The following is a 16,827-nucleotide window of genomic DNA, read 5'->3' as shown; positions in this document are numbered from 1 at the left end:
TTTCCATTTGTTATCAACTGAAATGTTGATGAAATAACAAGGGGCAGAAAACACTGGTGAGAGTAGTTTATAGGCCCCCAAACAGTAGCTATGCCATTGGACAGATTATTAATCAACAAATAACAGGAGCTTGTAACAAAGGTAATACAATAATCATGGGAGATTTTAATCTTCATATAGACCATTCAAATCAAATTGGCAAAGGTAGTCTGGAGGACGAGTTTATGGAATGCATTCGGGACAGTTTCCTAGAACAATATGTCATGGAACCAACCAGAGAACAGGCTATTTTAGATCTTGTATTGTGTAATGAGACAGGGTTAATTATCTCCTTTACAATGAGATAAGGATCCGCTGGGGAAGAATGATCATAATATGATAAAATTTCATGTTGAGTTTGAGTGTGAAATACTTCAGTTGCAAATGAGAGTCTTAAACTTAAAGCCAATTACATAGGTATGAGGGGCGAGTTAGCCAAGATAGATTGGGAAATTAGATTAAAAGGTATGGCGGTAGATAAGCAGTGGCAATCATTTAAAGAAATATTCCAAAATTCTAAACGAATATACATTCCATTGATAAATTAAAAACTCCATGGGGAAAAAGTGATCCATCCGTGGCTAACTGAAGAAGTTGAGGGTAGTATTAGATTAAAAGAGGCGGCTTATAATGTTGCGAAAAATAGTAGTAAGCCTGAGGATTGGGAGAGCTTTAGAAATCAGCAAAGGATGACCAAAACATTTATAAAAAGGGTGAAGATAGAATAATAGTAAACTAGCAAGAAATATAAAAACAGATTGTAAGAGCTTCTACAAACATGAAAAAAGGACAAGAGTAGCAAAAGGCTGAGCGGTGAAATTATAATGGGGAATAAGGAAATGGCAGAGACGTTAAACAAATATTTTGCATTTGTCATCACCGTAGAAGACACAAAAAGCATACCAAAAATAGTGGGAAACCAAGGGGATAATAAGAATGAGCAGAGGTGGCTGCAGAGATAGTGGATGCATTGGTTGTGATCTTCCAAAATTCCCTAGATTCTGGAACGGTCCCAGCAGTTTGGAAGGTAGCAAATGTAACCCCACTATTCAAGAAAGGAGGGAGAGAGAAAACGGGGAACTACAGGCAGGCCAGTTAGCCTGACATCAGTCATCGGGAAAATGCTGGAATCCATTATTAAGGAACTGGTAACAGGGCACTTAGAAAATCATAATATGATTAGGCAGAGTCAACATGGTTTTATGAAAGGGTTAGAGTTTTTTGAGGATGTAACTAGCAGGGTAGATAAAGGGGAACCAGTGGATGTAGTATATTTGGATTTCCAAAAGGCATTCGATAAGGTATCACATAAAAGGTTGCTACGCAAGATAAGGACTCATGGGGTTGGGGGTAATATATTAGTATGGATGGATAGAGGATTGGTTTAAGGAGAGAAACCAGAGAGTAGAGATAAGTGGGTCACTTTCTGGGTGGTGGGCTGTAACTAGTGGGGTGCTGTGAGGATCAGTGCTTGGGCCTCAGCTATTTACAATCTATATTAATGACTTGGATGAAGGGACCAAGTGAACAGTATTAAAGTTTGCTGATGATACAAAGCTTGGTGGGAAAGTAAGCTGTGAGGAGGACACAAGGAGCCTATAAAGTAAGGTTAAGTGAGTGGGCAATAAGGTGGCAGCTGGAGTATAATGTGTGGAAATGTGAGGTTATTGACTTTAGTAGGAAGAATAGAAAAACAGAATATTTTTTAAACAGTGAGAAACTTTTAAATGTTGGTGTTCAAAGAGATTTAGGTGTCTTCTGACATGAAACACAGAAAATTAGCATGCAGGTGCAGCAAGCAATTAGGAAGGCATCTGGCATGCCGGCTTTTATTGCAAGGGGTTTGGAGTATAAGAGTAAGGAAGTCTTACTGCAATTGTACAGGGCTTTGGTGAGACCACACCTGGAGTACTGTGCACAGTTTTGGTCTCCTTATCTACGAAAGGACTGCCTTGGAGGCGGTGCAACAAAGCTTCACTAGATTGATCCCTGGGATGAGGGGGTTGTCCTATGAGAAGAGATTGGGCCTATACTCTGGAGTTTAGAAAAATGAGAGATGATCTAATTGAAACCTATAAGATTCTGAGGGGGATTGACAGGGTAGATGCTGAGAGGTTGTTTCCCCTGGTTGGAGAGTCTAGAACTAGAGGGCATAGTCCCAGGATAAGGGGTCGACCATTTAAGACTGAGATGAGGAGGGATTTCTTCACTGAGGGTTGTGAATCTTTGGAATTCTCAACCCCAGAGGGTGGGAGATGCTCAGTCGATGAGTATATTCAAGACAGAGATCGATAAGTTTTTGGACTCTAAGGGAATCGAGGGATATGGGATCGGCCGGGAAAGTGGAGTCGAGGTTGAAGATCAGCCGTGATCTTATTGAATGGCGGCGCAGGCTCAAGGGGCTGTATAGAAACATAGAAGATAGGAGCAGGAGTAGGCCATTCGGCCCTTCGAGCCTGCTCCGCCATTCAATGTGATCATGGCTGATCATCCAAACTGAGTACCCTGTCCCCGCCTTTTCCCCATATCCCTTGATCCCTTCAGCCTCAAACATATCCAACTCTTTCTTGAATATATTTAATGAACTGGCAGAGAATTCCACAGGTTCACCACTCTCTGGGTGAAGAAATTCCTCCTCATTTCAGTCCTAAATGGCTTACCCCTTATCCTTAGACTATGACCCCTGGTTCTGGACTACCCGGCCATCAGAAACATCCTTCCTGCATCTAGTCTGTCCAGACCTGACAGAATTTTATAGGTTTCGATGAGATCCCCTCTCAATCTTCTAAACTCCAGTGAGTATAAGCCCAATCGACACAATCTCTCCTCATACGTCATTCCTGCCATCCCAGGTATCCGCCTGGTGAATCTTCGCTGCATTCCCTCCATGGCAAGAACATCCTTCCTCGGGTATGGTGACCAAAACTGCACACAATACTCAAGGTGCGGTCTCACCAAGGCCCTGTACAACTGTAGCAAGACATCCTTGTTCCTGTACTCGAGCCCTCTTGCTATGAAGGCCAACAGTGGGCAGCACGGTGGCATAGTGGTTAGCACTGTTGCCTCACAGCGCCAGGGACCCAGGTTCAAATCCGGCCTCGGGTGACTGTCTGTGTGGAGTTTGCACATTCTCCCCGTGTTTGCGTGGGTTTCCTCCGGGTGCTCCGGTTTCCTCCCACAGTCCAAAGATGTGCGGGTTAGGTTGATTGGCCATGATAAAAAAAATTGACCCTTAGTGTTAGGGGGGATTAAATACGTGTGGTTACGGGGATAGGGCTTGGGTGGGATGGCTGTCGGTGTAGGGACCAGGTGCTAGGGTTTGGATGATCAGCCATGATCTCGTTGAATGGCGGAGCAGGCTCGAAGGGCCAAATGGCCTACTCCTGTTCCTATCTTCTATGTTTCTATACCATTTGCCTACTTAACCGCCTGCTGCACCTGCATGCTTACCTTCAGCGACTGGTGCACAAGGACACCCAGGTCTCTTTGCACTTCCCCTTCTCCCAATCTATTGCCATTCAAATAATAATCTGCCTTCCTGTTTTTGCCACCAAAGTGGATAACCTCACATTTATCCACATTATAGTGCATTTGCCATGTTTCTGCCCAATCACCCAACCTGTCCAAATCGTACTGGAGTTTCCCGACATCCTCCTCGCAGCTTACCCTCCCGCCCAGCTTTGTGTCGTCTGCAAATTTGGAGATATTACATCCAATTCCCTCATCCAGATCATTAATATATATTGTGAACAGCTGGGGTCCTAGGACAGATCCTTGCGGTACCCCACTAGTCACTGCCTGCCACTCGGAAAATGACCCGTTTATTCCAACTCTTTGCTTTCTGTCCGCCAACCAGTTCTCTATCCAAGTCAATACATTGCCCCCAATCCCATGTGCCTTAATTTTGCACGCTAATCTCTTGTGTGGGACCTTATCGAAAGCCTTCTGAAAGTCCAAATACACCACATCCACTGGTTCTCCCTTATCTATTTTACCAGTTACATCCTCAAAAAATTCCAGTAGATTAGTCAAGCATGATTTACCTTTTGTAAATCCATGTTGACTTTGTCCGATCCTGTCCCTGCTTTCCAAGTGCTCTGCTATTACATCTTTTATAATAGACTCTAGCATTTTCCCCACTACCGATGTCAGGCTTACCGGTCTATAATTCCCCGCTTTTTCTCTACCACCTTTTCTGAATAGTGGGGTAACATTAGCTACCCTCCAATCCATGGGTACCGTTCCAGAGTCTATCGAGTTCTGGAAGATGATCAGTAGTGCATCTACTGTCTCTAGGGCCACTTCCTTAAGTACCCTGGGATGTAGACCATCAGGCCCTGGGGATTTATTGGCCTTCAGTCCCATCAATTTTCCTAACACCATTTTCCTACAAATACTGATTTCTTTCAGTTCCTCGCTTTCATCAGACCCTATGTCCCCCGGCATCTCTGGGAGGTTATTTGTGTCCTCCTTTGTGAAGACAGAACCAAAGTATGCATTTAGTTGGTCTGCCATTTCCTTGTTTCCCATTATAAATTCCCCTGATTCTGACTGCAAGGGACCTACGCTTGACTTCACTAATCTTTTTCTCTTCACATATCTATAAAAGCTTTTACAGTCAGTTTTATGTTCCTTGCTAGCTTACTCTCATATTCTATTTTCCCTTTCTTAATTAATCCCTTTGTCCTCCTTTGTTGACTCCTAAACTGCTCCCAATCCTCAGGATTATTGCTTTTTCTAGCCAATTTATATGTCCTCTCCTTGGATTTTATGCTATCCCTAATTTCCCTTGTTAGCCACGGTTGAGTCACCTTTTTTGTTTTATTTTTACGCCAAACTGGGATGAACAAATTCTGTAGCTCATCCATTCGGTCTTTGAATGTTTGCCATTGCCTAGCCACCGTCAACCCTTTGAGCGCCATTCCCCACTCAATCCTGCCCAACTCGCTCCTAGTATGGCCTACTCCTAATTCTTATGTTCTTATGCTACCCTATGTCAATGCATTTATTAAATATTTTACTGTGGAGTGTTACGCACCACATATTCGATTACTCTCATTAAAGCAGACTTAATGAACTATAAGTCCACGCACCTTGAAGAGAAATGTTAAAATCATCCCTCTTTTGGATGAGGCCTTTACTACCTTCTCAAGTGGACGAAAAGATCCCATGGCACTATTTGAGGAAGAGCAGGGGTCTTCTACCTGGTGTCTTGGCCAATATTTACCCCTCAGCTAACAATAACCAGAATTTTTTTTTTTTTAAAGTTATGTCACATTGTTGTTTGTGGGGCCTTGCTGTGGGCCAAATTGGCTATAAAGCACTTTTCCATGCCTTGAGGTTGTGAGGCGCTATACAGTATAATGCAAGTCGTCTTTCTTGCTAATGTTAAATGAGAAGTAGGGCACAAAATTGAAACAACTTGATAAGCTTAGAGCTTTTCAGCCTTGAAAGGGCTAATCTCAGAGGGTACCTTATAAAGGCATAGAAGATACTTAATTTGTTAGAGAATATCAATCCAAACAACATTTTAGATGTGATAGGGCAACAGTACAAACTCTGGACAAATAGGTTCAGAGCTTTGAAGAGCAAAGTTAATACCAATGTCAGGAAATATTTTCTTACATGGAGGATGATTTACAGCTGGCGCAGGTTGTCACGAAGAGTGGTTGAGGCCAGGACACTGGATTTACTTAAACAGCTAGATGCTAATTGGAAGATAAAATTAGTATTCTGGAAGGCTGAGATCAAGTGGGCTGAAGGACCGTCTTCGTTTGAATCCAGCTTGTTAAATTTCATGTTCAACAATTTGCTGCTTGGGACAGTTACAATGCTATAATCCAGTATGGGTATACATTACTGTTACAGCGAATGTGGTGGATAAGTTATTGTAACTTGTTTGTACATTATATGTACTCCGAGGGTTGTTCCAGATGGTTAAACATAGAAACATAGAAGATAGGAGTAGGCCATTCGGCCCTTCGAGCCTGCTCCGCCATTCAATGAGATCATGGCTGATCATCCAAATTCAGTACCCTGTCCCTGCCTTCTCCCCATATCCCTTGATCCCTTTAGCCTTAAGAAATGTATCCAACTCTTTCTTGAATATATTTAATGAACTGGCCTCCACTGCCCTCTGTGGTAGAGAATTCCACAGGTTCACCACTCTCTGGGTGAAGAAATTCCTCCTCATTTCAGTCCTAAATGGCTTACCCCTCATCCTTAGACTATGACCCCTGGTTCTGGACTCACCAGCCATCATAAACATCCTTCCTGCATCTAGTCTGTCCAGGCCTGACAATTTTATAGGTTTCGATGAGATCCCCTCTCAATCTTCTAAACTCCAGTGAGTATAATCCCAATCGACACAATCTCTCCTCATACGTCATTCCTGCCATCCCAGGATCAGCCTGGTGAATCTTCGCTGCACTCCTTCCATGGCAAGAACGTCCTTCCTCAGGTAAGGCGACCAAAACTGCACACAATACTCAAGGTGCGGTCTCACCAAGGCCCTGTACAACTGTAGCAAGACATCCTTGTTCCTGTACTCGAACCCTCTTGCTACGAAGGCCAACATACCATTTGCTTTCTTAACCGCCTGCTGCACCTGCATGCTTACCTTCAGCGACTGGTGCACAAGAACACCCAGGTCTCGTTGCACTTCCACTTCTCCCAATCTATTGCCATTCAAATAATAATCTGCCTTCCTGTTTTTGCCACCAAAGTGGATAACCTCACACTTATCCACATTATAGTGCATTTGCCATGTTTCTGCCCAATCACCCAATCTGTCCAAATTGTACTGGAGTTTCACGACATCCTCCTCACAGCTTACCCCCCCACCCAGCTTTGTGTCATCTGCAAATTTGGAGATATTACATCCAATTCCCTCGTCCAGATCATTAATACATATTGTGAACAGCTGGGGTCCTAGGACTGATCCTTGCGGTACCCCACTAGTCACTGCCTGCCACTCGGAAAACAACCCGTTTATTCCAACTCTTTGCTTTCTGTCTGCCAACCAGTTCGCTATCCAAGTCAATACCTTGCCCCCAATCCCATGTGCCTTAATTTTGCACGCTAATCTCTTATGTGGGACCTTATCGAAAGCCTTCTGAAAGTCCAAATATACCACATCCACTGGTTCTCCCTTATCTATTTTACCAGTTACACCCTCAAAAAATTCCAGTAGATTAGTCCAGCATGATTTACCTTTTGTAAATCCATGTTGACTTTGTCCGATCCTGTCACTGCTTACCAAGTGCTCTGCTATTACATCTTTTATAATAGATTCTATTCTACTGACAAGTGTTATTCTCCAGGGATCTGTTGGGGGTCTCAGTTTTTCACCATGTATATTAATGACTTGGATGAAGGAATAGCGAATTGTATATCCAAGCTAGCAGATGGCACTAAATTAGGAGGCATAGTAAGTTGTGTAATGGGAGCAAGAAGTTAGAAAGGAACATAGACAGATTAAGTGAGTACGCAAAGCTATGACGGATGGAGTTAATGTGGGGAAGTGTGAAGTCTTCCACTTTCGATCTGAGAAAGATAAATCTGAATATTTTCTTCATGGTGAAATAAGGATCTGTGGAAGAGCAATGGGATTTAGGTGTCCATGTGCATCACTAAAAGCTAGTGCACAGATAAATAATGTAATTGGAGCTTGGCCATTTAGAAGTGAAATCAGGAAATACTTTTTCTATGCAAAGGATAGTGGAAATCTGCTACTCTTCCCCCAGAAGGCTGTGGATGCTGGATCATTTGACATTTTCAAGACTGAGATTGATGGACTTTTTTGAATAAGGATATTAAGGGATCAGGAACAAAGGCAGGTAAATGGAGTTGAGATACGGATCAGCCATGATCTAATTTAATGATGGAACAGGCTTGAAAGGCTGAACGGCCTACTCTTGTTTCCAAGTACTGTACCTAGCACAAACAGGGCTGAAATTTGTACCTAGCCCAGTGCATGTTCCAGCACTTTCAAAGTCCAATAATTATCAATACAGTATATGCAAACTTATTTGTGCAAGGAGCAACGTTTCAGGCAACCATACTGCCTCTGAAAGAATTCTGCATGGCCTGATCTGTAGAGCTTTGCTGCTATTCCACAACGTTTATATATTCCCAACACACATCTATTGCTTGAAACTATTATGGTGCTGCAGTGGTTATAATCTTACAGTTACAGGAAACTTTGTTCTATCCGGCACCGACGGGACCGAGCTGTTGCCGATCTATCAAAACTGCCGGACATACCAGTGTTAATGTTGAAGCATACGGAGGTTTTCATCTCCGTATCTGACAACAAACACTGTTGCTTAGCAACAGCTTCAAACAGTCGGCCGTACCTTGGAAGCGTCTCTGTAGCTTAGCAACAGCTTCAGAGAGACTTTCCAGAGCCTGATTGTTGGGGGAAAAAAAGCCACGAGAAGAAAAAAAACCTAACAAAACGGCTCCTGATTTCTGCCGGTAGATCGAGGTTTCCGGACATACAACCTCCGGATAAACCAAAGTCTCCTGTATTAACGGTTTCCAATTTATTGAATCCTAACCTTAAAAATAATATCCATTATCAGCTGTGGATTGTTGGTCTTTTGCTGATCACTGCCATGGGTTCATGATGTTGAAGGTATAAACTATACACTGTAATATCTTTATATAAATTGTGCATTGCTGTGAGCTTCTGTAATGACCTTTTCTCCTTGGAACAGAGAAGGTCATGAATGGTTTTGATAGAGTAAATAAGGAGAAACTGGTTCCAGTGGCAGAAGAGTTGGAAACCAGAGGATACAGATTTAAGGTGATTGGCCGAAGAACCAGAGGTGATATGAGGAAACATTTTTTTACACAGCGAGTTGTTATGATTTGGAATGCACTGCCTGAAAGGGCGGAGGAAGCAGATTCAGCAGTGATTTTCAAAAGGGAATTGGATAAATATTTGAAGAGAAAAAATTTGCAGGACAATGGGGAAAGAGCAGGGGAATGGGACTAATTGGATCGCTCTACCAAAGAGCCAGTACAGGCAAGATGGGCCGAATGGCCGCCTACTGTGCTGTATCATTCTATGATTCTGTAATAATACCACACAGGTTTTTTGACAGTACAGGTAGTGCACCGGTAATCTGGCACCCGACGGTCCGGCACGAGGAAGGTCCTGCTGTCACATTTCCCTCCCTAGGATGGGTCCGGCTCGGGTCCCGGGACCGCCGCCGGGTCAGGATCAGCGCCTGAACCGCGCAGCATCACCGGCGGAGCGATTGAGCCCGAGCAGCCCGTGGGCGGCGGCACAGAGGGCAGCAGCAGGAAGAGGAGGAGCAGGTGGTGGCGGTGTTTGTGGTGACTTTCGACACCTTCAGTGGTTCGGAATTTTCAGTGGTCCGGCACCGGCCTGGTGCCGGATTACCGGGGTTGTACATGTATATGGGTTCACTACACAATATATACTGTATTGCATTATTTCACACTATCCAGGAGGAATTTGCTTAGATCTGTAAAATTGTTACTGAAGAATTTATGTTGGCTGCCGGTTAAGCAACGATTCAATTTCAAAATTCTCACCATTGTTTTCAAAACCCCTCAGAGCCTTGCCCCTCCCTATCTCTGTAATCTCCTTCAGCCCCACCACCCTCGAGATATCTGCTCTCCTCGAATTCTGCCCTCTTGAGCACCCTTGATTATAATCGCTCAACCATTGGTGGCTGTGCCTTCTGTTGTCTACAACAACAACAACTTGTATTTATATAGCCTAGGCCCTAAGCTCTGGAATTCCCTGCCTAAACCTCTACGTCTCGCTACCTCTCTTTCCTCCTTTTAAGACGCTCCTTAAAACCTAACTCTTTGACCAAGCTTTTGGTCACCTGCCCTAATTTCTTATGTGGCTCAGTGTCATTTTTTGTCTTTTAATTCTCCTGTGAAGCACCTTGGGACGTTTTACTACGTTAGAGGCGCTATATAACTACAAGTTGTAGTTGTTGTTGTTAATATTACAGGGTGTGGTCCGAGGCAAATCTGAGGCTTGCATCATAAGTACTTCAATTTAAAAATGTGCTTCCACTCGAAAGTGTTGCATTTCATAACCTGTCACCATGACCATCACAGTATATTGAATACCAGTACCTCGGGCGATTATTAATTGTGCACTATTGTTGTACAGGCGGATCTGATCCAGGGGGCGGAAAAGGTAAGTTTTGTGTTGCTTGCTATCCTAAAATAATATATTGTGCCACTTCATTGTCAATGTCCCACTACCCAGATCATCTCTTACTTTCTTGGTAATTGTGACCTTCTCATTGTATGACACTGTGTAGGCCTTTTTTGTTTGATGTGACCTAACGAGAGTTTACATTTATTATTGGGAAACCAGCATCAGATTTATTTTTCCTTTTTTTGTAGTACATTTAAAAATTGGAAGAGCAACATTTAGCTGATTTTACTTGGCGAAAGGTTTTCTTTGCTGCGTTGGCTAATTATCATTTACCAGCATCCATAATTAAATCTTAACTGTGCTTCAACAGATTGTTTATGCTTCCATTAATTTATTAACCCTGAAAAGGTGTGACTAGAAAGGGTCAATCTTTGGAGAGAGGGTACCAACTCAATTTAGAAAATTTAGATTTTCTTCTTTCTTTTCTCCTCTGCCAAGCTGTTTGCTTTCTCTGGAAGAAAGGTTACATTGGAGACTTTCTCCTACACTTGTACTTCCCTTGTATAACTGGCCATTAAGTTATGCATGAGTTTAAAAAAAAAAAAAAAATGTTCTTGGGATGTGGGTGATGCTGGCAAGGCCACATTTATTGCCCATCACTAATTGTCCTAAGAAACTGGTGATGGGCTGCCATGTTGAACTGCTGCAGTCCTGGTGGTGATGGTACTCCCGCAGTGGTGTTAGAAGTAGCTTGGGATGAACTGTTTTTTTTCTTCCTGTTTCTTATGGCTTCTCGATGGCTGCTGAAATAGAAAATAATGGGTATTAACCCATGTTGCACTCTTCTGTGAAATAATGGGGTGAATCTTGCTGGAAAAATATTGGCGTGTTAATGATGCACGCCCTTATTAATGCGCAAATCAGTCATCAAGTTCAGGGGATTAAGAGGTACCCTTTGAGTTGCAAATCTTCAGAACTTGCTGGTCAATTTACTGCTTTGCACAGACAGCATCTCGCCATTAACCTTCCCATTATTTTTAAGAATTTACTGGATTTGCACATTAATTACCCATTAAACTTGCCGCAGAAAGTTTGGGCTGCATCTTAACAGCGTAAGTACCTTATTAACAATGTGATAATTGTTAATGCAATGCCAATCAACCTCTCTGGCCCAGAAAGGGAATAATTTAAACTGTTCATTCATGTTCCTGCATGTAGTCAATTATTGTTCGAGATTTTATTTTAAACTTTTGAATTTTTTTCTTACTATTCCTTTCTGTCTCTTTTTCTCTCTCATTGCACTTTCTTCCCCTCGCTATTTCTCTTTTTCTTTAATTCACCCACTCTAATTCACCTTCCTTCTTCGTTGTTTTTCTGTTTCTTTCTCAATCGTTAAATCTCATTGGTTAAACAGAAATGCCCCAGATTTAATCCTAGTCTGTGCTGGTCCTGCTATTCACTTATGATTCCAGATGCCCCATTGTCCTTGCTGCACTGTTATAAGATCACACTTCTAGTAAGTTACAGGGCAAAACAATTTTGAACTGAAGGATGCAGTCTAACCAATGCCCTGCTTCAGCAAGATCTGGCCAATATGTTGGAGTTCCAGTGCACTGCAGCCATGCTGTCTCCTTTGTGCTGTAGCTTTAAACTTTAAATAGCTATATTACCATTTTCTCCTCTTCCTTGTATTTGGGTATCTTGATTGATAAAGAGTAACCATGGGGCTTTCTGGAAATATCCCACACTAATGAAAATGTTACTAAATTAGGTTGTTGGTAAAATATTGTGGGGGGAAAAATCTTAAGTTCAGAAGATTTGTCTTTGCCTGGAGACTTGCATTTTAATCTTACCCGAGTTGGAAGCTTTCAGTACAGCAAATTTATTCATTGAGCGGCTAAGCCATATAGACCAGAAATGCCCCAGATTCAATCCTAGTCTATGCTGAAATAGCTGGAATATTGATCTGCATTTAAGCCCCTGAGCACTATCCATCAACACCTGTTGCATATATCTGCATATTTGTAAAGAATAAGATTGTGCACAGCTGTGAGTCCCCCATAGTTGAATAGCATGCTGACACTTGCTGTCGAGGCTCACAAGAAAATGGCCAATTAGCTGAGGTAATGGAGAGCGTCTGGCACTCATGGAACCATTCTCTAGTTAGATGTAGATGACTTCACGAGGGGAAGCGGAACAGAGAAAATCTGTGACTTTTTTTAAAAACAGCCACGATTAGCAGTAAATTGTTCTGTTGTTTTAAAGGCCTATACTTCCATCAAATGGCTTTGTTAACCTTTTCACTGCAACATTGCGTGTGTGTTTTTTGGCAGTGTTACTAATCATTACGGCATGAGTGTTTGAAAAGTAATTGTTCTAACTTTTTGTTCTTCCAATGTGTAAGCTGTTTTCCTAAATATCACTACATATCAAAGACTTAATATTTCAGGTTCCTCAGTAATGCAATCATGGCCTGACTGCCAAGGTCTGTTGCACAAGTTAAGTGGCGTATACTTTGTGGAGGAGTTACTTTTTATTTGGGTGTAATGAGAAGTATCAGTAATCCTAAGGGAACCTGGATACTCCTGAATAGGTTATGTGAACTGCTTCTTGTCTCTCTCCAGAAGTGAGGAATTCCCATCCTTAATTCTTATTATTGCCACCGGTCATTAAAATCTCGTAAGTCGCAGTCCCAAGCTTGCAGTTTTATGCATAAAGGTGTAACCTGTAAGTTATTTTATAGTAACTGTTAAATTACTAGGTATAAAACCGAGCTTGGTGCAACAGTGATTCACAGAGCTAAGAAGAGTTTTTATCTCTGTGACTCGATTTCAAAACTCAGAATTGGCTCATGAAATCTGTCTAACATCAGAATTGCCATGGCAGCATCAATTCTATACAGTAACCATGTTCACGTTTTTAAGAAATGATTTAGGAGAAGACTACCTTATTCTTGAGTGTGGGAAACCTCTCTTTTCTGTTACTAAATAAAACCCCAGCTTACTATGTGGTGCCACCTCTCTTATTCAAGGTTGCCATCCTCGCCATAATTGAGGCTAGGTGTTTGGTTTCCAGCTTTTCTATCCCCCCCCCCCTTCTCCCATCCTCCCATCTACCCATTCATTGCTTCAATGTAAAACTGACTCGGAGATGAGGCTAAGTGAAGGGAAATGATTCTGTACCTCAGCATATGAATCATACCAAAGACAATCAGGGGCCCAACCACTTCTTGGTGAGGTTGTTAAATATTTCACTTGTTAAAAATAAATTGAATACAGGCCTGTGTTTTTTCAGTAGAATACACAAGGGTGTGTTTGTGTTTGATTTATTTTTTAAATCTTTTAACGGAAGCGTCCTTTGCTGGACCCAACAATGTGCCTTAGCCGCAGCTGCAGAAGAGCACTTGAGATTTGAGCACTGCATTTGAGATTTCTACGTCCCACATGTTTTTGCCTTGAGTGAGTGGCAATTAGTACCAAATTAGTCTAATGAGACTGTATCCAAGAGTACTTTGGTAAAATCCAACAGATTGAGCTCTCGCACAAAAGCAAAATTCTGTGGATGCTGGACTTATTTTAAAAATTCGTTCACGGTATTTATTGCCCATCCCTAATTGCCCTCCTTCTTGAACTGCTGCAATCCATGTGGCAAAGGTACTCCCACAGTGCTGTTCTACTTCTTTGTAGCAGCTTGGTATAACTGAGTGGCTTGCTAGGCCATTTCAGTGAGTCAACCACATTGCTGTGGGTCTGGAGTCGCATATAGGCCAGACCAGGTAAGAACAGCAGATTTCCTTCCCTAAAGGACATTAGTGAACCGGATGTTTTTTTTTACTGATACTAGCTTTTTATTTCAGATTTATTTAATTAACTGCCGTGGTGGGATTTGAACTCAAGTCTTTGGATCATTAGTCCAGGCCTCTGGATTACTAGTCTAGTAACATATTCACTAGGCCACCGTACCCGATGCTGGCAATCTGAAATAAAAACAAAATGCTGGAAACACTCAGCAGGTCAGGCAGTATCTGTGGAGAGAGGAACAGAAACATTTCAGGTCGATGACCTTTCGTCAGAATGGGAAAAAGTTACAGATCTAACAGATTTTAAGCAAGTACAGAGACAGGGAAAGGTGGGGAGGAAGGAACAAAAGGGAAGGTCTGTGATGGGGTGGAAGGGAGGAGAGATTAAATGACAAACGGTATGATTGTACAAGGCAGGAGGAGATGGTAATGGGCTCTCGGCCTGATATGGGGCAGGAAAGTCACAACATTTTCCAGAGATTTTTGCGATCAAATTTTATTTTAGTTTTACAAGCTTGGTTAAACATTATTTAATTTTTTTATCTGTGATCATGATTTTAGTGAGTACTCCTGAAATTAATTGTTGGATTATTGAGATTTAAAATTTGAGCTATTTAACAGAGAAATTATTAATTTCATAAATAAGTACTAACTTGGATTGTGTGCTTATTCAGAGTTCCTCTTTGATGGTACTTTTCTCAAGACTCCTTCACAAAGACTGTTTATCTGAATTGTCAAGCAGATTCAATGAAGTGGACACACTGAGGTGATACCAATTTGCGATGCCATTCAGCATGCACATGCCGCTGAAGGGAGGATCTCCTTTCACTCATCTCAAAGGAAATCTATAAATAAAGACTAGTTAAAACTCAAGTAATTTTTTCCCTTCATCTGTGAAGAGTCCACTTCTCCTTCGACTATGCAACTGCTAAATTCTGTTGTATTTATCTTATTTAAATATTGCTTCATGTCGCACATGGGCATACTTCACTGAGGATCACTGGATAGCAATCAGCAACAGGAACCCTGGCGAGCATTTTCCTCACTCCCGAGCCCAAGATCAGGCCAATTGTTGTCCAGCTAAGAACATCTAATTTAGTAACCTGGGATTTAGTGGTCCATACTGTCCCCGACAATACCTTTATCCATGGAGCAATTGGGCACCTTTGTTGCATGTTCTTTGACATATCATGCACTATAACCTATAATCCTAGATCATTGCAATAAGAATATTTCTGAATGATGTAGTTTGCATTTTACACATGCTGTGCACAGATACTGCATTTTATACATCAGTTTAAAGCTGTTATGTTGAGAATATAGAGGGAGCACTACATTGTTTCATAATCAATTAATAGATTAACTATGTTTCAATATAAAATTTAAGGAAAATGATTTATTGATTGAACTAGCTCTTTTTCAAATTTTATAAATATTTTTCATTCAAGGTGATGAGTTTGTATCATGCTAATGCTTTGTTTTATAGGCCTAAAATGGGCGCAACGATAACATAGAAACATAGAAGATAGGAGCAGGAGTAGGCCATTCGGCCCCTCGAGCCTGCTCCGCCATTCAATGTGAACCAGTGGACGTAGTGTATTTAGACTTCCAAAAGGCATTTGACAAGGTGCCACACAAAAGATTATTGCTTAAGATAAAAAATCACGGGATTGGGGGTAATATTCTGGCATGGATAGAGGATTGGCTATCTAACAGAAGGCAGAGAGTTGGGATAAATGGTTCATTCTCAGACTGGCAATCAGTAACCAGTGGTGTTCCGCAGGGGTCAGTGCTGGGTCCCCAACTCTTTACAATCTATATTAACGATTTGGAGGAGGGGACCGAGTGTAACATATCAAAGTTTGCAGATGATACTAAGATGGGAGGGAAAGTAGTGAGTGAGGAGGACATAAAAAACCTGCAAGGGGACATAGACAGGCTAAGTAAGTGGGCAGAGATTTGGCAGATGGAATACAATACTGGAAAGTGTGAGGTTATGCACTTTGGCAGGAATTAGAGCAAGTTATTATCTTAATGGCAAGAAACTGGAAAGTACTGAAGTACAAAGGGATCTGGGGGTCCTGGTGCACGAAACTCAAAAGGTTAGTATGCAGGTGCAGCAAGTGATTAAGGCGGCCAATGGAATGTTGGCTTTCATTGCTAGGGGGATAGAATATAAAAATAGGGAGGTATTGCTTCAGTTGTACAAGGTATTGGTGAGACCGCACCTGGAATACTGCATACAGTTTTGGTGTCCATACTTAAGAAAGGACATACTTGCTCTCGAGTCAGTACAAAGAAGGTTCACTCGATTAATCCCGGGGATGAGGGGATGGACATATGAGGAGAGGTTGAGTAGATTGGGACTCTACTCATTGGAGTTCAGAAGAATGAGAGGCGATCTTATTGAAACATATAAGATTATGAAGGGGCTGGATCGGGTGGATGCAGGGAGGATGTTCCAGATGATGGGTGAAACTAGAACTAGGGGGCATAGTCTTAGAATAAGGGGCTGCTCTTTCAAAACTGAGATGAGGAGGAACTACTTCACTCAGAGGGTGGTAGGTCCATGGAATATGCTGCCCCAAAAAGCTGTCGAAGCTACATCATTACATAAATTTAAAACAGAAATAGACAGTTTCCTAGAAGAAAAGGGAACTAAGGGTTACGGGGAGCGGGCAGGAATTTGGTCATGAGTCTAGGTTCGGATAGGTCATGGCCCTGTGGGTAGCGGAGCGGGCCCAGGGGCCGTGTAGCCTGATCCTGCTGCTGTTTCGTGTGTCTAATTCTGTTAGATTCAGGAGATAGTCCTGTCATAGTGGATTGGCGGTTAGGA

At 42.1% G+C, this 16,827-nt stretch overlaps 1 protein-coding gene across 5 annotated transcripts in view; it reads left to right on the top strand.

Moving 5' to 3' along the window:
• Positions 1-16,827, top strand: part of ptpra (protein tyrosine phosphatase receptor type A) — a 323,319-nt gene that overhangs the window by 186,096 nt on the left and 120,396 nt on the right. For 3 of the 5 annotated variants that reach the window (XM_085975515.1, XM_085975516.1, XM_085975517.1), the window contains exon 6: positions 10,202-10,228. The exons of the other annotated variants lie outside the window; for them this stretch is intronic. In XM_085975515.1, coding sequence (XP_085831641.1) covers positions 10,202-10,228 — 27 coding nt within the window. The remainder of the gene's footprint in view (positions 1-10,201; positions 10,229-16,827) is intronic. 5 annotated transcript variants of the gene reach the window in all.

This window comes from Somniosus microcephalus, chromosome 2, assembly GCF_052327205.1.
Source record: "Somniosus microcephalus isolate GS21.2 chromosome 2, FLI_Smic_1.0, whole genome shotgun sequence".
NCBI classification, from domain to species: Eukaryota; Metazoa; Chordata; class Chondrichthyes; order Squaliformes; family Somniosidae; genus Somniosus; species Somniosus microcephalus.
This window is presented reverse-complemented; position numbering and strand designations above follow the sequence as displayed.